Source organism: Cydia pomonella, chromosome 10 (genome assembly GCF_033807575.1).
Source record: "Cydia pomonella isolate Wapato2018A chromosome 10, ilCydPomo1, whole genome shotgun sequence".
Classification (NCBI taxonomy): domain Eukaryota; kingdom Metazoa; phylum Arthropoda; class Insecta; order Lepidoptera; family Tortricidae; genus Cydia; species Cydia pomonella.
In genome coordinates, this window is record NC_084712.1 from 4,450,716 (window position 1) to 4,472,063 (window position 21,348).

Sequence of the window (21,348 nt, forward strand, 5' to 3'; positions counted from 1 at the left end):
CCCACCAGGGTCAACAATGAACCCGACCAAATGTTTGTTTTGGTGTCATTTTACATACACATTTTTCGTACACATGGTAAATTATTGGTATACTGGCTTTGAGTGTTATGCCGATCCACGATAAAATCTGGGCGGAAAGAGAATGTATTGGACCCCTTCTTCTCGCACAGACTCCACTTTCGTGAACGGAAGATTGATCTTTGCATTTCGCAGTGTAATATGAGTAAAATTAATTTATTGGGATTATTTAAATAAGAACACAAATTGTTCACAAAACATGTCTTTATTTTATTTCAAACACATCCACACACTTACATACAAAAAGAAAAAAAGTAACCGTAACGGGGTAAGGATTTTTTAATGCCCAACACTATTGAAATTAAACAGTACCTCTAGTGTGCGTTTGCGTTAAGTCTCATTTTGTATGGGATTTAGAAACAGCGCGCCAAGCGGGACGTTTTGGAAACTCAAAATCCCATACAAAATGACACTTAACGCAAACGCGTACATCACGTTTCGCTATCGAATAAATTTACACTAGCGGCTCTGAAATATTGCATACAAAAGTCAAGTCCAAAGTTCGTTTTTATTTGAGCAGGTACAATAATAACTAAGCGTAACACACTCTAAATCTACGAAAATGACTAAATCAATGACTGTCTTTCTTAGTTCTAACAATAAATAAAGAGAAGGATTGAGGTATTTCCTATATAAGGAACTTACTAGTGTAAGCTAGAGAATCACAATTTGCGATGTTATTGACGTCATTAACGTTTAATGAAGGTATTAAAACTTATATAATCAAATAAACTAAACACTAAACAGCTCCCCGCCTTTCGCTTCTATCGAATGCGTCAGGCGGCCCATTGTAAACACGCCCTTATACCGGAGGTACAGTCGCTATCACATATATCGGAGCGGCCAAGGTGCTCACAAATATCTGAACACGCCTCTATTGTCAAGGTGTTAGAGTGCGTGTTCAGATATATTTGAGCACGAGGGCCGCTCCGATATATATGATGGCGAATGTACTGTAGACTATTGGAACAGATAAATTTATCATCTAGAGTACGCCTTTTCACGCACCAATACTATCAAACATATTTATAATAATTTTTCGTATTCAATATTCTATTTACTTTAACACGTAGTCAAAACGTACAAAATCGCTACAAATAATGCTTAAATATGTGCTTTTGACATCACCCAATGCGTGTGTAAGGTTCAGAAATTAATTAAGACATTATAATCCTAAAGAGACGCATTACTAATATATATAAAAAAATGAGGGCCTACCGCGAGAAAAGAAAATCGAAATTTCGTTATCTGCGTCTCTATCGTACGAATATGGATGAGCGGTAGAGATGTATATAAAGAAATTGATCTTGTTTTTAACATTTGATATATTTTTTCATAATAAACAGCGAAGAGTTAGACCAAGATAAGTTGGCAGCGGTTTTGATAGCCCAGAAGGTGCAAGTGTCAAGTAAACGTCATAATGTCATAGAAGTTTGACATTTAAAATAACACCTGCACCATCTGGGCTATCAAAATCGCTGCCGACTTATCTTGGTGTCCCTATCTCAGTATGTGAAAGTTCTCTGGCTACGGATAACATTTACTAAGGCAACTTGCTAAAGCTGTTGTTGGTTCACTATTGCTACTTATAAAACTGTTTCTTTTGGCTATGAATATCTAATCACTACACCTTATTAAACAGTCCCCCGGCGCGGCTGTCTGTATCTGTATGTTCGAGATAGACTCAAAAACTACTGAACGGGTTGTCATACGGTTTTCACCTACAAATGGAGTGATTCTTAAGGAAGGTTTAGGTGAATAATTTGTTAAGGTTGTGTGAAACCCGTGCGAAGTGCGGGTCGCAAGTTTATAATAAAATTTTAAGTGCGTTCTTAATCTTAACATACATTTAAACAGAGACCACTCAGTGACGCCTCTTATAACTTTCAGACAGTTTTTTGTTTTATTTTATAAAAATTGATTTATTATTGTTTTCGTGTTGCATTTATGAATGTTAAACAAATTGGATATATACCACTATTACGACAGGTGATTTGCTTAATTTTTTTGCGACCTTCTTAGCGAAGATCGACATTTCTACAGGCCCAAAATTACATTGACAAAGAATTTTAAGAAATACGTTTCATACACCTTTTAACAAAATGTGAATATTTTTTTAAACTATAGTCATTTAAGTAAAACAAAACGTATTACTCTTCCTTTATAGTCTGTTTTTTCATATTACAAATTTTATAACCTCAAAACTAGTGGTAACTTTTTCCATTCAAAATTAAATCTGAGTAGGTGACTTATGCGCTGTGTCGTATACATATTATTGTACCGCAATATTAGATATTATAGGAACTCTAGCATTTGGGAAGAAAAAGTTAATTACCACTATTTTTGACTCTTTTGAGGTAAGAAAAAAAATTATCTTAAAAAGGGGTTAAGTTATGATACACAAACGAAAACGTTTCTTAAAATTATTAATAATATGTCGCAGTTAATAAAATTGTCAACATATTTTTGGGCCACCCGTATAGAAATATATGTATACAAATTTGGAAAATTAATTCGCATTTTAGTGTAATGTTGGCACTTCACTACACTTTCATAACTAACCTTACTAATTAAAACCGAAATCTCGGCTATAAATATTCGAACAGACCTTACATATACGATTACCCCACCGATACGGATCCGCGCGTCGCTCCGGCGTGTGAGCGAGACAGCGTTACCCGGGTATGTCCCGCTCGCACATTAGAGCGGCGTGTGTTCACGCAGCGTGAAGAGCGCCTAAGATTTGGTGTAAGCCTCTACAGTTACTCCTTCAACGTGTTGAGTCCCCTTATAAAATTGGACATGTCATACTCCTCCTCGTACTGGCGGTCGTCCCACAGGTCGGGCAGCGCGTCCGGCGCGGAGGGCCCGGCGGAGGGGGCGTGGGGGGTGTGGGACGAGGGGGAGGGCGAGGGCTGGAACAGGTCCAGCAGCTGCTCGGTGCCCATGGTCTCCATGGCGGCGTTCTCGCTGCTGATCACCGTGTTCGCTGTTTGGAGCTTGAATTTTTGTAATCTGGAAACAGGTAATATTGATGAGTAAATTGGATATTTCACTAAAAAGTGAGGTTTTGTTATATCTACACAAATTTAAACCAACCCGCCTTGGCTAGCAATAAATCATTATTACACTATCAATTTTATCAAGAGCGTTTAATAATTCAACATTTAGGATTTGAATTAAGTTTCATAGTTAAAGTTGAAGACGAGTGACGAAATTATATAATTTTTTTTTTTTTCACTTGAAAATTATATGCACTTACGCAGCTTTATTAACTGTAAATTTAATGGAAATATATGTCTTGGTAAAATTGTTGTTTATATATTTTACTCAGGCGAAGTTGGGCACCAACGGTGAAGTTAGGTTATGGAATCGCACATTCTGGACTAGCCGGTGTAAGGATAGCATTCCACCTGTCCAATGTGCATTGCGTCTGACTCTCTTATTAAACAAAATGTGAGATGGAAATACACATATAAATAATAAATAAATATTATAGGGACATTCTTACACAAATTGACTAAGTCTCACGGTAAGCCAAGAAGGCTTGTGTTGTCAGACCACACTATAATTATATAATATACAAATACTGAAATACATAGAAAACATCCATGACTCAGGAACAATTAAATGCTGTGACTTGTCGTCAACAATATTGGACCAAGAAATTGGACAGGAGGAATACTATCCTACGCGAATGGCCTCAGTGGCGAACGGCGCGTTCGGCGAAGCTTCCAGTGTTACGTGGACAAATCTTCCGAATTAGAACTACGCGCATCGAGGCTGGGCCGGACGTCCCACTGGACGCCGCCGCTTGAGTGTCCATTCAGTTTGCGCCCTAAGGACCCGTTTACACACTGTTCAGTGTTTAGTGCGATTTAAACGTGAGTAGCAAATGTATGAACTCGCACTAATCGAAGTGTAAACGGGCCCTCAGTAGAGTAGTGTCAGTGTGTACCCCATGATCTTCTCCTCGAGCGTGGCGCGCGTGACGAGGCGGTAGACGTTGACGACGCGGCGCTGGCCGATGCGGTGCGCGCGGTCCATGGCCTGCAGGTCCTTCATGGGGTTCCAGTCGTGCTCCACGAAGATCACCGTGTCCGCGCCGGTCAGGTTCAGGCCCAGCCCGCCCACCTGGAAACACGTGCCCTCTTTACACCTAACATCGCTCAAAAAGCTGGAAAGTATTAAAGATACAACTTTGAACTGTCGACCGTTGTCTATAATTCGTTTTCATTTTCATAATTTTAATATTAAGTTTAGTTTTAGTTTAAGTTTTTAGTATTAAGTTTATTATAGAAATGTTTTACATATAGGAAAATATTGGTATGTCTATATCATTCATAAGAAATTCTAGTTGCTGGTAGCTTATTTACTTACATGTTTTGACTGTGTTTCTAAATAAATAAATAAAAAAAAATTGCAGCCGCACGTAGGTTGACCAGTAGGGCAAATATGGTCGGCTATTTGTCACATTCTAACAAGTATGTAAGCGCGAAAGTGACGGACATAGTGACAGGTGATAAAAATGGAACTGCATTGAAAATACGGGATTGGAATTTAAAATACGGGACAGAACGTTTTTCATGAAAAATCAACATTCATTTTTTTATTACTTTTAAAATTTGGCATAATCAATTAAATAATCTATACAATTAATGAAATACTGTACGAGAACAAAATATTGTTCCTATAAGTAATTCTTATCATCAAATGCCATTGAATCATAAAATTACGGGACAATGTAACTACAGTCACATAGTGGTTTCGTCAAATTACGGGACAATGAAAAATTCGTGCCTGAAATACGGAACATCCCGTAAAATACGCGACATCTGGGCTATAACCGTGAAAATAAAAATTCGTCAATTGCGCTCATATTTCTCTGTCACTCTAATTACGACTTTCCGAATTTCGGTTTTCGCGGTAGGCCCCCCGGTCACCCTAGACGCGCGGAAACATGCGCGTGACAAACGACCGGCCGAGTGGGTTTTTTTTCTTGCTTAAATTGTATCACCATGTGTACGTGACGGTAGCAGGTGCCTCGGACTCACCGTGGTGGTCAGCAGCAGCAGGTCGATGGACACGTCGTTGTTGAACCTGGTGACGAGCGCGTGGCGCTGCTGCGGCGGCACGGAGCCGTCCAGCCGCAGGTAGGTGACGGAGGGTAAATGCTTCTGCAGGAGGTCCCGCTCCACGATGTCCAGCATCTTCTTGAGCTGGCAGAAGACGAGTGCGCGGTGCTGCGACACCACGGCGCCCGTGTCGCCGGCGTCCGGGGTTACGCCGATGCCGCAGTCTAGGAGGAGTTGCCTGGGAACAAACGTAAAAATTTCAAGGAAAATCTAAACGATAAATAAATAACATGACAGAATTATAGATGAAATGTGGTCACATATCTAAAATTGAAAAAAATCTACCGAGCTGAAGATATAAAAGAGTTTCAGAATCTCCAGTAAAAAATATAGTATAGATAAACTGTGATTGAGGAGGAAGATAGGACGTGGTATCTTCTCCTTCCAGTGCAGTCTCCTCTTTCCAATGTAGTCGGCTATCAAGAAGGAAAATAACTTTAGACTCAGCCGCATGGAATAATGAGCGTGTGTGTTCGAAGACTTTTGAGCCATAGGTTACGTCCTCATACGGTTGATGTTTTGCCCGGACGTGGACGTATAAAAATGGTAAATTCGTACTTGAGAGCCGGCAGCTTGGCGGCGTGCTCGATGTCGTCGAGGCTGGAGCGCTGCGCGGACAGCTGCAGCTGGACCTTGCCGTACTCGGGGTGCTCCGGCGTCAGCACCAGCTTCGGGTGGTTGCACACGTTCTGCAGGTAGTGGAGGAACTGGAAAGAAACATTTGGCATTTTTTTACAACTGCAATGGCTATATAGTCACTACTTTAAAAATAGCTCGTATCTCACACTTGTACTCAAAGTTGAAGCACAGTAACTCTGTATGCATCCCGTACATAGTTACCACATTTTTATTTTCATTGATAATGCGAACAGACATGACAAATGCGAACCAAACGTCACATGGCATGATCATGTCCATACATTTAAGTGTCGATTGGCGTTCTCTATAAACAATTAATCGTCTCGTGGTTAGCCATAGCCATATTAGCCATCGTGTACAGAATACCCACCTGGAACACGTGTTGGTGGCGGGTGACCTGCGGCGGCAGGTGCTTGCTGAACTGCTCGTACAGGCGGCGCCGCAGCGGCGACAGCTCGCAGTAGTAGTCTAGTGTGGTGTTAGCTAGCCCGGGTGTACAGAATACCCACCTGGAACACGTGTTGCTGGCGGGTGACCTGCGGCGGCAGGTGCTTGCTGAACTGCTCGTACAGGCGGCGCCGCAGCGGCGACAGCTCGCAGTAGTAGTCTCGTGTGGTGTTAGCTAGCCCGGGTGTACAGAATACCCACCTGGAACACGTGTTGCTGGCGGGTGACCTGCGGCGGCAGGTGCTTGCTGAAGAACTGCTCGTACAGGCGGCGCTGCAGCGGCGACAGCTCGCAGTAGTAGTCTCGTGTGGTGTTAGCTAGCCCGGGTGTACAGAATACCCACCTGGAATACGTGTTGATGGCGGGTGACCTGCGGCGGCAGGTGCTTGCTGAAGAACTGCTCGTACAGGCGGCGCTGCAGCGGCGACAGCTCGCAGTAGTAGTCTCGTGTGGTGTTAGCTAGCCCGGGTGTACAGAATACCCACCTGGAACACGTGTTGATGGCGGGTGACCTGCGGCGGCAGGTGCTTGCTGAAGAACTGCTCGTACAGGCGGCGCTGCAGCGGCGACAGCTCGCAGTAGTAGTCTCGTGTGGTGTTAGCTAGCCCGGGTGTACAGAATACCCACCTGGAATACGTGTTGCTGGCGGGTGACCTGCGGCGGCAGGTGCTTGCTGAACTGCTCGTACAGGCGGCGCTGCAGCGGCGACAGCTCGCAGTAGTAGTCTTGTGTGATCTTCGGCGGGAGTTCTTTTAGCACGTCTTCTTTTACGCGCCGCAGTAGGAATGGGAGCACCTGGAAATAATCATAGGTATTTAAATTTCGTTACCCCTTGAATAATTTACACAGAGTGCTAATAAAATTATATAAGTATCCGAATTGTAGGAAGAGTTTTTAATTAAAATTTAGACAAATTGAAAATATTGTACTATACTTAAAACAGTCTCCATTACATGCTATAGAGTAGTGTGGGATCTAACGACCGAAATTCACTATACTGCAGTTCGGTTTATTCTGACAAGGAAGTATATCAATATTTTAAGTATCTTGACAGTTCGCTGCAGAAAATATATGCCGATAAAGTTCGGCAGGACAGCGATTTGAACCCCTTTAGGTTCCTGGGCAGTGTTACGGTATAATGAGTCTTGGTACCTGCCGGTGCAGGGCCTCGCAGGCCAGCGCGCCGGCCTGCAGCTGCAGCGGCGTGGCCTTGGCGTCGCGCGCCAGCAGGATGGGCCGCGAGTAGCGCGCCGTGAACTGCCGCTCCGTGCCCAGCAGGCCGGGCATCAGGAAGTGGAACAGCGACTATACGCGTTGTCGGTTGGCACATACCTGCCGGTGCAGGGCCTCGCAGGCCAGCGCGCCGGCCTGCAGCTGCAGCGGCGTGGCCTTGGCGTCGCGCGCCAGCAGGATGGGCCGCGAGTAGCGCGCCGTGAACTGCCGCTCCGTGCCCAGCAGGCCGGGCATCAGGAAGTGGAACAGCGACTATACGCGTTGTCGGTTGGCACATACCTGCCGGTGCAGGGCCTCGCAGGCCAGCGCGCCGGCCTGCAGCTGCAGCGGCGTGGCCTTGGCGTCGCGCGCCAGCAGGATGGGCCGCGAGTAGCGCGCCGTGAACTGCCGCTCCGTGCCCAGCAGGCCGGGCATCAGGAAGTGGAACAGCGACTATACGCGTTGTCGGTTGGCACATACCTGCCGGTGCAGGGCCTCGCAGGCCAGCGCGCCGGCCTGCAGCTGCAGCGGCGTGGCCTTGGCGTCGCGCGCCAGCAGGATGGGCCGCGAGTAGCGCGCCGTGAACTGCCGCTCCGTGCCCAGCAGGCCGGGCATCAGGAAGTGGAACAGCGACTATACGCGTTGTCGGTTGGCACATACCTGCCGGTGCAGGGCCTCGCAGGCCAGCGCGCCGGCCTGCAGCTGCAGCGGCGTGGCCTTGGCGTCGCGCGCCAGCAGGATGGGCCGCGAGTAGCGCGCCGTGAACTGCCGCTCCGTGCCCAGCAGGCCGGGCATCAGGAAGTGGAACAGCGACTATACGCGTTGTCGGTTGGCACATACCTGCCGGTGCAGGGCCTCGCAGGCCAGCGCGCCGGCCTGCAGCTGCAGCGGCGTGGCCTTGGCGTCGCGCGCCAGCAGGATGGGCCGCGAGTAGCGCGCCGTGAACTGCCGCTCCGTGCCCAGCAGGCCGGGCATCAGGAAGTGGAACAGCGACTATACGCGTTGTCGGTTGGCACATACCTGCCGGTGCAGGGCCTCGCAGGCCAGCGCGCCGGCCTGCAGCTGCAGCGGCGTGGCCTTGGCGTCGCGCGCCAGCAGGATGGGCCGCGAGTAGCGCGCCGTGAACTGCCGCTCCGTGCCCAGCAGGCCGGGCATCAGGAAGTCAAACAGCGACCACAGTTCTAGCACGTTGTTCTGAAAGATCACCAATGTTTGTTTAGGGCTGCTTGCACAAAAATATTAAAATGAGGTTAAAAAAATTTCCTACGTAAAATATTTGTGGTTATCATACGAAAACTGAGAGATTGGTAACAAACTGTACTATGTGCTGCGCCTTACCCCTACTAGAGCGCTTTACTATAAAAGCTGTACTAACCTGTATGGGCGTTCCGGACAGTATTAACCTATGATTAGCGACTAGTTGCTTTATGGCTTTGAACGCCTTGGTCTTGCCGTTCTTGATCACGTGGCCCTCGTCCAGGATGCAGTAGTTCCACTTGATGGCGCTGAACACAAAATTTAGATTTAATTTAACAACCAGCAAGAGAAAGATTTTTTGGGATCAATCGCTCATTGAAATAAATAAGAGAAAAAAGAAGTTTGTGTTTATATATACTTACTCATTATTTATAATATTTTTACATATTACACGTCACAATTTGATTAACAATATATATGTATATATAGCCTGTACCTGCTGCCTACTGCCACCAGATATATCAGACCGGTCAAGGTGCTCACAAATAGCTGCACACGCCTCTATTGTTAAAAAGTGCGTGTTCAAATATTTTTGAGCACCTCGACCTCTTATTTATTATTCATTAAATATGTACAGCAAAATTTTCACTATATCTAATTATACATTTGAATTGAAACCAGCGTTTAAAGACATAGTGTGCAGTAACAGCCCAAAAAGACCGAGGCCTGTGTTAGGGCTAGTTACAATATATGTGACCCAAGTTTAGAGAGCGATCGGATTTTGGATAAGTAATTTTCCTATACCTAATATAAAATTTATTCAGTCTACGAAAAAAGCTTGATTATTTAATTAACCATGCATTACTGGCTACATACAGTGTAGTTTTCTTATTATTTTATTACATACATATATAGCATACTGTATACGTATATTGGGTATTAAAATTATGTAAGTAGATATATATAGTATTTGTTATACAATACAGAGACACACATATTGTCATATCTTTAGAGGATATGATGGTGTAAATCAAATGCCCATATATATGCAAAATTAATTTAATAAAAAAAGGTGTTACTTGTACAGAGCTCGTATTTGAAGTGAGCGATGACAATTAAAATTGTTCCATGCACTGTAAACGCCTGCCGATTCTTTTACGCAAAGTTTATAACACACACTTAGCACTCCATTTTTAACATAGGCTTTCAAAGCCTGTACACATATATATATATATATATATTAAGGAATAATGGAGAAATACTTATGACACAGAGTTACGTAGCAATCTATTTATTGGGGAAATATTTTAGTGTAGAATTCCTTAAATTCTGTAAAGGAAAAACTCTGGAGAAACACTTTCGTTTCTTTATTTAGCCTATTCATTGTACAAGAGGTTTCGGGCATTTCACGCAGCCCATAGATTTTTTGCCGGTTTCCTCAAAAAGTTTTTTTAACCGAAAGGTAACTCGTAAGTATAAAATTACATTTTGTAACGTAAATGTAAGTATTGAGAATCTATTAATTTTTCTACGGGCGTAATATGGACGGAATATTCCATTAGCGATTAAAAAGCCCGACCGCAATTTCACAACATAATATCCGTACTGACAACCTATAACTGAGAAGATTAATAGTATTTTATGCAACAGTTGTATAAGAAGGGTCAAAAAAGGCGAGTGGCGTGAGTAGAATACGCCACGAGCATTTTTTGACCTACTTATACAACGTTGCATACAATATTTTTCCTACGAGTCAACAAAAATAAATCTTAATTTAGGTAAACAAAGCAAAAGTATATAGCCAAGACGCGCGAGTATACCTTGTTACGCGGCCGGCCGGTCAGCGACACCTTCTCGTAACTCATGAGGCCCTGGTACTTGCTCTTTGCTAAATTAAATTTTTGGACAGTTTTTTCTCGATTTTGGCCACCTTAGCCTACGGAGACTAACAAGCAACGCTAAGCGGTCTTCGTAGTCTATGGGTGTTGCTATATTACGGGTGTCACATGCGTGTTTCTGACTTATGAAGTAATTGTTTTTACTATGCAACCAAATGAATATTTTGTAAGTTGGCAGCAATGTACTTAGTTTAAAACTGTATTAGTTTTGATTTTGTTAGGTTGGTAGCCATTAATCGCAGTAACGTTATAGCGATTAAAAGCACAAGAGCTGTTATGAGGAATAGACAATATAGACTTTTCTTGAAACCTTTTATGTATGTTCTTATATTCGTGTTAATGAATGCATAAATGACAGATAACAGTAGAGGAGTAGGAAAAATATAATGTTGCTCTTCTAGAGTGAGACCTACCTGAAGAAGTCAATGTCCTTCCGCACGATGTCGTAGGACGCCACGATCAGGTTGTAGTTCTTGACGTGGCTGCGTAGCCGCTCGCGCTCCACGGGCGGGCCCACGTACTGGAGCGGCTTCAGGTACTTGGAGGAGATGAACTTGTTCACTTCGAACACCCAGTGCCCTGGAAAAAGATAAAATGTTTGTTACTTGTTAAAGTGTGCGTGTAGTTGTACTTTTTTCCATGGGTGACCATGGGCAACGGTAATCGCTTACCGTCAGGCCTACAGATTAGGATAAGCGGCTGAAATGAGTGTGACGTAGCGAGTATGTACCGGTGAGCGTGGGCGGGCACACCACGAGACTAGGGGCGGCGGGCTCGCGGCGCGCGGCGCGCTCGGCGTGCGAGGCCGCCACCACCACGATGGACTGCAGCGTCTTGCCCAGGCCCATGTCGTCGCACAGCACGCCGTGCAGCTTGTACTCGTTGAGGAAGCGGAGCCAGTTCACGCCCGCCTGAAATGTTATATTCCTTAGTCCAAATAAACAATTTCGCATTTAAAAAAGAGGAGATGCAAAAGAAATCGAATCTGATCTCGACGATCACGCGATTATGTCAACAGTCTTAACATCGAATGTAAATGATATCCTGTGTATGAGTTACCGACCTGAACGCAGCCTTGACGCTATCAACAGAACGCAAGTCAAACATTACGGTTCTTTACTGACTAAGGTGGATGACTAAACCTCAGCAGCCACAGGCACAGGGACTTTATAATCCTGGATGAAGCGAGGATTGAACATTTGATCCAGGAAGCGCTTATCGCTAAGCCGCCGTGCCCGTAGTACTGGAGATAAGCCTTCTGGTTCGGACGCGGCACCGTGGAACGGCGTGAGTTCACTGACCTGCTGGTAGCTTCTGAGTTCTGCAGCCACAGGCACAGGCACTTTATAATCCTGGATGGAGCGAGGATTGAACAGTTGATCGAGGAAGCGCTTGTCGCTAAGCCGCCGTGCCCGTAGTACTGGAGATAAGCCTTCTGGTTCGGACGCGGCACCGTGGAACGGCGTGAGTTCACTGACCTGCTGGTAGCTTCTGAGTTCTGCAGCCACAGGCACAGGCACTTTATAATCCTGGATGGAGCGAGGATTGAACAGTTGATCGAGGAAGCGCTTGTCGCTAAGCCGCCGTGCCCGTAGTACTGGAGATAAGCCTTCTGGTTCGGACGCGGCACCGTGGAACGGCGTGAGTTCACTGACCTGCTGGTAGCTTCTGAGTTCTGCAGCCACAGGCACAGGCACTTTATAATCCTGGATGGAGCGAGGATTGAACAGTTGATCGAGGAAGCGCTTGTCGCTAAGCCGCCGTGCCCGTAGTACTGGAGATAAGCCTTCTGGTTCGGACGCGGCACCGTGGAACGGCGTGAGTTCACTGACCTGCTGGTAGCTTCTGAGTTCTGCAGCCACAGGCACAGGCACTTTATAATCCTGGATGGAGCGAGGATTGAACAGTTGATCGAGGAAGCGCTTGTCGCTAAGCCGCCGTGCCCGTAGTACTGGAGATAAGCCTTCTGGTTCGGACGCGGCACCGTGGAACGGCGTGAGTTCACTGACCTGCTGGTAGCTTCTGAGTTCTGCAGCCACAGGCACAGGCACTTTATAATCCTGGATGGAGCGAGGATTGAACAGTTGATCGAGGAAGCGCTTGTCGCTAAGCCGCCGTGCCCGTAGTACTGGAGATAAGCCTTCTGGTTCGGACGCGGCACCGTGGAACGGCGTGAGTTCACTGACCTGCTGGTAGCTTCTGAGTTCTGCAGCCACAGGCACAGGCACTTTATAATCCTGGATGGAGCGAGGATTGAACAGTTGATCCAGGAAGCGCTTGTCGCTAAGCCGCCGTGCGCGGAGCTCTGGAGACAGGCCCTCCGGTTCGGGCGCGGCGCCGTCGAGAGGCATGAGTTGGATGAGCGACGCGAAGCAGCGGGTGGACATCACGCGGACGGCCTCGCAGTGGTCGCTCATACGACCTACGAGTCATAAGAAAATTGTTCAGTTTTTATTGCAGCGCGATGATATCAGAATGATTTTATTTTGAAACGATTGTGCACACTTAGACTCAACAATTTAACACGAGGAGATTTCTAAATTGGGAGTACATATTATGCAAAACTCTGCGTAGAGGGCGCCACTATGATGCATCAATGTCATATTTATTCGTAAGAAATAATCTGTGAAAAAAACCTGTAAAAACTGTTAAGGTAAAGTACCTATAGGATGGCCCACAATTATTTTCGTTGTCTTTGTAGCAAAATTAAAACTTTTAAAAATTTCATCTCATACAAAAAGCTTCACTCAGTCACATTATATGGGGACAAAAAACAATACAAGGAAAATAATTATGACCCATATAAGTTACTCTATGTTTTATGGTTTGCGCTAGTGCTGCCTGTGGCGGCAGAACCTTGTAGTATCACTCGCTATTGAGTATCTAGCATACGAATTAGCACGTAACACCTCGAATGTATTGCACTAAATGGTTGGAAAACTTCGAAAGCAGATCGAGAACAAATTCCTAAGGATCTTTGAATGTGTCGAAAATTATCTGCAATTCAGTCACCACTCACAACTTCAACTCATTTTGCATTGACTCGTTGCAAACATATCGCGGAGAAATTCTTGAAGACCTCATACAAAATAGAATACAAAATAAACCGTCCACGTGCATGTCGGACTCGCGCACGAAGGGTTCCGTACCATTATCTATAAACGCGGTAAAAAAAAAACACGTTTGTATGGCTGCCCCATAAATATTTATTATTCTGTTCTAAGTATTTGTTGTTATAGCGGCAGCAGAAATACATCATCTGTGGAAATTTCAACTGTCTAACTATCACGGTTCATGAGATACAGCCTGGTGACTGACAGATAGCGGAGTCTTAGTAATAGGGTCTAAGGGTACGGAACCCTAACAAAGAAAATTATGTATTAAAATGTAAATTTTTGTATAATATTTTTTTTACAATCGCTATCAGGTCTATACACGCATGTTAACAAAATCTACTTACCTAATAGAGGTATGACGAGCAATGCAATGTAGGGCACCACTTGTAGCTGCAGCGCCTCGACAACCCTGGACAGGGCCTCGGCGCTGCCGCAGCGGACGCGGACGGCGCTCATGTCGCTCAGGGCTGGCACGAGCTGCGAAGTATTTATTATGTTAAGATACATGGTTCTTGGAATTGGAGGATCTGTAATTATTTGGTAGAATATTTAGGTAAGGGAGGTATTATGTCATTTGATAGATTTTTATGCCTTTGAATATTTGTAACCAGAGTGAACAAATGAAGGTTTCGTGCTGCATATAAGAGTGAATTGAGTGATAGGGAGCGTGCATTCACTGTAGGAGACGTCAATTTACGGCGCGAGGTGTAAATGTGAAGTTTATACTTCCAATGTAGCCCACAAGATGGCAGAACCTACTATGCACGAAAACTGTAGATGGCAGCAATTGCTTTGGCGTGAAGTGTTAATTTATATGTTTATGTTTCCGATTCTGGCCACAAGATGGCAGACCCTCCAACGCGCGCTGGTTAAGACATTCGTCTCGTGTTATCCAGCGCGCGGCGCGCTCTCGCTCGGCGACAGAAGAGGTGATTAGTAGGCTATGTGAAGTAGGCTAAATGAAGTAGCTTACATCTTTGACAACGGTGGCCATGACGTAGTGCGGGTCGCGCTTGGCCATGGCGGCCAGCGCGCGCGCCGCCATGTGGCGCACGGCGGTGTGCGCGTGGCGCGCCAGCCGCGCGCCCGCGCCCGCGCCGCTTCTCGTCGCCGCCCACGCCGCCGGCGCCAGCGACGCGCACACCGCCTCGAACACCTGCAGGCGGGAGATTAGCTCTTCGGAGGCTTCCACGTCCACGTTTTCTAACTCTGAAACAATAAGTATTAAGTTTTGCGTTTAGAAGCGAATCGTTCGCAGGAAAATCGACGTCCAACGAAATTCGGGTGTAGTTGCGTAGCACGAACTTCGAATTTCCGTTTCAGCAACGACATGTGCCTCACATTTAGAAGCCACGCATTTATACTACGTACAATACAAAAATACCAGATCTTTTATTGTGAATACCTCATGTTATCGTATCATCCAGCAGAAAACATATAAAAAAAGGTTAATTTAATTAGTATGCTTCACTGTCTATTTAAAAAGTAATTATTTACATTTCAAACATAATAATTTCTCATGAAATAATTATGAAATTACAACTTACCACTATCAGTCATGACATTCGCGAACGGTTCCGTGATGAACTCCCAAAGCTTCGGCAGTTTCTCCGGCATCTCGTCGCCGAAGTATCTCGTGAGACTAGTGAAAGCTAGCGTCGCCCCTCTTCGTTGAATACGAAGCTTTTTTCGGTTCTGTTGGAAAATATTCACTGTTAGTGTTCTTGTATTCTAAGAACTAATTTTGTTTTATCTTACATGTCAAAAAATACAATGTTAAGCAGTTAAACAATTTCTTAAAACCCTAATGTAATTTCATGTAATTTACAAACATTTTGCATGTTGGCTTTATGTCGACTGAATACTGATATTAAAAGTGTTTTAAGACCTAATTGTATCGTATTCTGGCAAATAAATATTTCTAGTTAAGAACAAAATACAATATTCGACACAGAATGATCATCATCAGAGCAACCACCTAATTCTTCAAAGGAGCTGGGTCTACACAAACGCCTCGATTAGGATCCACCTATTGCCTCTCCCGGCGCAAACGCCTCGATTAGGATCCACCTATTGCCTCTCCCGGCGCAAACACCTCGATTAGGATCCGCCTATTGCCTCCCCCGATACAAACGCCTCGGTTTGGATCCACTTAACTAATGACTAATAAAGATGAGCTGTTACATTGCGGAAATCCATAGATATTAATTAAAACAAGAAAATATTACTTTGCTTATCTGCGAAAAGATAACATGCTAGTCAATCAGTGCTAACCCGTTATACTTACTTGCGTATTTTTACATTTCATTCATGTTCTCACCCTCCCACCGCAAAATAAATTAAATAACCCACAAAACTCGACACGTGTTTCGCCTCTCTACGAGGCATCCTCAGGATCCCACTATTTGCGTATTTATTTTTGCGGTGGGAGGGTGGGAACATTAGTGGCATGAACAAATACGCAAGTAAGTATAACGGGTTAGCACTGATTGACAAGCACGTTTTCGCGGATAAGCAAAGTTTATTTATTTATTTAGAAAACAAACAGCCTTTTACAAATATGTCTATATGTGTGTATATCTTTAGTTTAAAAATGTTTAAGAAATAAAGAATGTTGCTGTTGGTACTTCGTCCTCGCGGTCGTGCAGCGCGTCGAGCGGCACGTCGGGCACGGCGGGCAGCTGCGGCGGCCGGCCGCGGCGCGGCGACACCTGCACCGCCGCGCGCTGCTGCTCCCACAGGGTCAAGTGTGTGTGTACCTCGTCCTCGCGGTCGTGCAGCGCGTCGAGCGGCACGTCGGGCACGGCGGGCAGCTGCGGCGGCCGGCCGCGGCGCGGCGACACCTGCACCGCCGCGCGCTGCTGCTCCCACAGGGTCAAGTGTGTGTGTACCTCGTCCTCGCGGTCGTGCAGCGCGTCGAGCGGCACGTCGGGCACGGCGGGCAGCTGCGGCGGCCGGCCGCGGCGCGGCGACACCTGCACCGCCGCGCGCTGCTGCTCCCACAGGGTCAAGTGTGTGTGTACCTCGTCCTCGCGGTCGTGCAGCGCGTCGAGCGGCACGTCGGGCACGGCGGGCAGCTGCGGCGGCCGGCCGCGGCGCGGCGACACCTGCACCGCCGCGCGCTGCTGCTCCCACAGGGTCAAGTGTGTGTGTACCTCGTCCTCGCGGTCGTGCAGCGCGTCGAGCGGCACGTCGGGCACGGCGGGCAGCTGCGGCGGCCGGCCGCGGCGCGGCGACACCTGCACCGCCGCGCGCTGCTGCTCCCACAGGGTCAAGTGTGTGTGTACCTCGTCCTCGCGGTCGTGCAGCGCGTCGAGCGGCACGTCGGGCACGGCGGGCAGCTGCGGCGGCCGGCCGCGGCGCGGCGACACCTGCACCGCCGCGCGCTGCTGCTCCCACAGGGTCAAGTGTGTGTGTACCTCGTCCTCGCGGTCGTGCAGCGCGTCGAGCGGCACGTCGGGCACGGCGGGCAGCTGCGGCGGCCGGCCGCGGCGCGGCGACACCTGCACCGCCGCGCGCTGCTGCTCCCACAGGGTCAAGTGTGTGTGTACCTCGTCCTCGCGGTCGTGCAGCGCGTCGAGCGGCACGTCGGGCACGGCGGGCAGCTGCGGCGGCCGGCCGCGGCGCGGCGACACCTGCACCGCCGCGCGCTGCTGCTCCCACAGGGTCAAGTGTGTGTGTACCTCGTCCTCGCGGTCGTGCAGCGCGTCGAGCGGCACGTCGGGCACGGCGGGCAGCTGCGGCGGCCGGCCGCGGCGCGGCGACACCTGCACCGCCGCGCGCTGCTGCTCCCACAGGGTCAAGTGTGTGTGTACCTCGTCCTCGCGGTCGTGCAGCGCGTCGAGCGGCACGTCGGGCACGGCGGGCAGCTGCGGCGGCCGGCCGCGGCGCGGCGACACCTGCACCGCCGCGCGCTGCTGCTCCCACAGGGTCAAGTGTGTGTGTACCTCGTCCTCGCGGTCGTGCAGCGCGTCGAGCGGCACGTCGGGCACGGCGGGCAGCTGCGGCGGCCGGCCGCGGCGCGGCGACACCTGCACCGCCGCGCGCTGCTGCTCCCACAGGGTCAAGTGTGTGTGTACCTCGTCCTCGCGGTCGTGCAGCGCGTCGAGCGGCACGTCGGGCACGGCGGGCAGCTGCGGCGGCCGGCCGCGGCGCGGCGACACCTGCACCGCCGCGCGCTGCTGCTCCCACAGGGTCAAGTGTGTGTGTACCTCGTCCTCGCGGTCGTGCAGCGCGTCGAGCGGCACGTCGGGCACGGCGGGCAGCTGCGGCGGCCGGCCGCGGCGCGGCGACACCTGCACCGCCGCGCGCTGCTGCTCCCACAGGGTCAAGTGTGTGTGTACCTCGTCCTCGCGGTCGTGCAGCGCGTCGAGCGGCACGTCGGGCACGGCGGGCAGCTGCGGCGGCCGGCCGCGGCGCGGCGACACCTGCACCGCCGCGCGCTGCTGCTCCCACAGGGTCAAGTGTGTGTGTACCTCGTCCTCGCGGTCGTGCAGCGCGTCGAGCGGCACGTCGGGCACGGCGGGCAGCTGCGGCGGCCGGCCGCGGCGCGGCGACACCTGCACCGCCGCGCGCTGCTGCTCCCACAGGGTCAAGTGTGTGTGTACCTCGTCCTCGCGGTCGTGCAGCGCGTCGAGCGGCACGTCGGGCACGGCGGGCAGCTGCGGCGGCCGGCCGCGGCGCGGCGACACCTGCACCGCCGCGCGCTGCTGCTCCCACAGGGTCAAGTGTGTGTGTACCTCGTCCTCGCGGTCGTGCAGCGCGTCGAGCGGCACGTCGGGCACGGCGGGCAGCTGCGGCGGCCGGCCGCGGCGCGGCGACACCTGCACCGCCGCGCGCTGCTGCTCCCACAGGGTCAAGTGTGTGTGTACCTCGTCCTCGCGGTTGTGCAGCGCGTCGAGCGGCACGTCGGGCACGGCGGGCAGCTGCGGCGGCCGGCCGCGGCGCGGCGACACCTGCACCGCCGCGCGCTGCTGCTCCCACAGGGTCAAGTGTGTGTGTACCTCGTCCTCGCGGTCGTGCAGCGCGTCGAGCGGCACGTCGGGCACGGCGGGCAGCTGCGGCGGCCGGCCGCGGCGCGGCGACACCTGCACCGCCGCGCGCTGCTGCTCCCACAGGGTCAAGTGTGTGTGTACCTCGTCCTCGCGGTCGTGCAGCGCGTCGAGCGGCACGTCGGGCACGGCGGGCAGCTGCGGCGGCCGGCCGCGGCGCGGCGACACCTGCACCGCCGCGCGCTGCTGCTCCCACAGGGTCAAGTGTGTGTGTACCTCGTCCTCGCGGTCGTGCAGCGCGTCGAGCGGCACGTCGGGCACGGCGGGCAGCTGCGGCGGCCGGCCGCGGCGCGGCGACACCTGCACCGCCGCGCGCTGCTGCTCCCACAGGGTCAAGTGTGTGTGTACCTCGTCCTCGCGGTCGTGCAGCGCGTCGAGCGGCACGTCGGGCACGGCGGGCAGCTGCGGCGGCCGGCCGCGGCGCGGCGACACCTGCACCGCCGCGCGCTGCTGCTCCCACAGGGTCAAGTGTGTGTGTACCTCGTCCTCGCGGTCGTGCAGCGCGTCGAGCGGCACGTCGGGCACGGCGGGCAGCTGCGGCGGCCGGCCGCGGCGCGGCGACACCTGCACCGCCGCGCGCTGCTGCTCCCACAGGGTCAAGTGTGTGTGTACCTCGTCCTCGCGGTCGTGCAGCGCGTCGAGCGGCACGTCGGGCACGGCGGGCAGCTGCGGCGGCCGGCCGCGGCGCGGCGACACCTGCACCGCCGCGCGCTGCTGCTCCCACAGGGTCAAGTGTGTGTGTACCTCGTCCTCGCGGTCGTGCAGCGCGTCGAGCGGCACGTCGGGCACGGCGGGCAGCTGCGGCGGCCGGCCGCGGCGCGGCGACACCTGCACCGCCGCGCGCTGCTGCTCCCACAGGGTCAAGTGTGTGTGTACCTCGTCCTCGCGGTCGTGCAGCGCGTCGAGCGGCACGTCGGGCACGGCGGGCAGCTGCGGCGGCCGGCCGCGGCGCGGCGACACCTGCACCGCCGCGCGCTGCTGCTCCCACAGGGTCAAGTGTGTGTGTACCTCGTCCTCGCGGTCGTGCAGCGCGTCGAGCGGCACGTCGGGCACGGCGGGCAGCTGCGGCGGCCGGCCGCGGCGCGGCGACACCTGCACCGCCGCGCGCTGCTGCTCCCACAGGGTCAAGATGCCCACGTAGGCGTCCACTGGGAATACAACATTTGCGTTTTATAATCGATCGTTCTTTTTGATATATAGCCTTTTAACCTACTGTTTATAGATGATTTATACTTAGACTATATATATATACTTATATTTAGACTATATTTGAAGTATAAAATAAACCGAAATATATGTTTATTTCAAAGTTTTTCCAAAAAACCGGTTCCGATCCCTGGTTTATGTATGTATAATTTATGTATGTATAGCTATGGCTCGGTCGTATGGTGGCCCCGCACCCAGCTAACCACGGTAATAGACAAACTAAATAAAACACAAAGACTAGCATGTGTGGCTGCGACGGGCTGTATGAGAACTACTCCGACTGCGGCGCTAGAAATAATGCTAGGACTCCTACCATTACACATATATATACAAAAAGAAGCGGCTGCCACGGCTCTTCGGTTGAAAAAGCTAAACCTATGGACATCCTTCAGCTCATCGCACAAGAAGATCTATGAAAATATGATCTCAAAACTACCCATGCTGGCGGCGCCCATCGACAAAACACCAAAAACTATGATCTTCTGGAAAGAATACGCCATATCATTAACAGAGGATCCTAAAGAAGGACTAGACCAAACAAACCTAAGAATATTCACAGACGGCTCAAAAACATTTGAAGGGACAGGATGTGGTGTCTTCTCGGAAGACCTGAACATACACATCTCAAAACCCCTGGGAGAACATAACACGGTATTCCAAGCTGAATGTGTGGGAATAATAGAAGCTTGCAATGCTATAACAAGACGACAGGTGAAACACGAAAATATACTAATACTGTCAGACAGTAAATCAGTACTACAAGCGCTATGCAGCGACAAAATTAACTCAGAGCTCATACTCGAATGTCATCGAAGCCTCACGGAAGTGAGCAAAGAAGGCAACAAAGTAACAATTCAATGGATAAAGGGGCATAGTGGATCAAGAGGAAACGATGCAGCGGACGAACTGGCCAGGAAAGGCTCAGAAACGACGGCATATGGACCCGAGCTCATCATACCCCTACCAATATCCTATATACACAACCAGCTAGACCTACATCACAGACAACTGCACAATAAATACTGGAATGAAATGGACACATGCAGGCAGACCAAGGATTTTCTACCGGAACTGAACCACAAACTCACCAAAATACTACTGAAAACACCTCGACACCAACTACGTAAAATAGTAGGATTAATTACAGGACATAACACACTTAACAAACACCTACACAATATAGGTAAAACAGACAGCCCCATGTGCAGAGCGTGCATGGAAGAAGAAGAAACAACAAAACATATTCTCCTAGACTGCAAACAGGTAGAAGTATACAGGAACAAATACCTAGGGAATCCGTGCACACTAGGAGAGGCAATTAGCAGCCTGAAAACTTTGCTAGGCTTCGTGGAGGAGCTGGGGTGGTTAG

General features: G+C 49.8%; 1 protein-coding gene across 1 annotated transcript in view; it reads right to left on the reverse strand.

Annotated features, from left to right (window-relative positions):
* Positions 1-269: 269 nt before the first annotated feature.
* LOC133521866 (TATA-binding protein-associated factor 172) overlaps positions 270-21,348 on the reverse strand; it is a 61,621-nt gene continuing 40,542 nt past the window's right edge. The window contains exons 14-27 of the mRNA XM_061856970.1: positions 19,782-19,921; positions 15,270-15,417; positions 14,696-14,931; positions 14,067-14,199; positions 12,793-13,028; positions 11,337-11,517; positions 11,020-11,185; positions 8,887-9,016; positions 8,532-8,705; positions 6,927-7,094; positions 5,772-5,920; positions 5,133-5,391; positions 4,037-4,212; positions 270-3,093 (exon numbers count right to left, since the gene is read on the reverse strand). Coding sequence (XP_061712954.1) covers positions 2,841-3,093; positions 4,037-4,212; positions 5,133-5,391; positions 5,772-5,920; positions 6,927-7,094; positions 8,532-8,705; positions 8,887-9,016; positions 11,020-11,185; positions 11,337-11,517; positions 12,793-13,028; positions 14,067-14,199; positions 14,696-14,931; positions 15,270-15,417; positions 19,782-19,921 — 2,549 coding nt within the window. The 3' untranslated portion in view covers positions 270-2,840. The remainder of the gene's footprint in view (positions 3,094-4,036; positions 4,213-5,132; positions 5,392-5,771; positions 5,921-6,926; positions 7,095-8,531; positions 8,706-8,886; positions 9,017-11,019; positions 11,186-11,336; positions 11,518-12,792; positions 13,029-14,066; positions 14,200-14,695; positions 14,932-15,269; positions 15,418-19,781; positions 19,922-21,348) is intronic.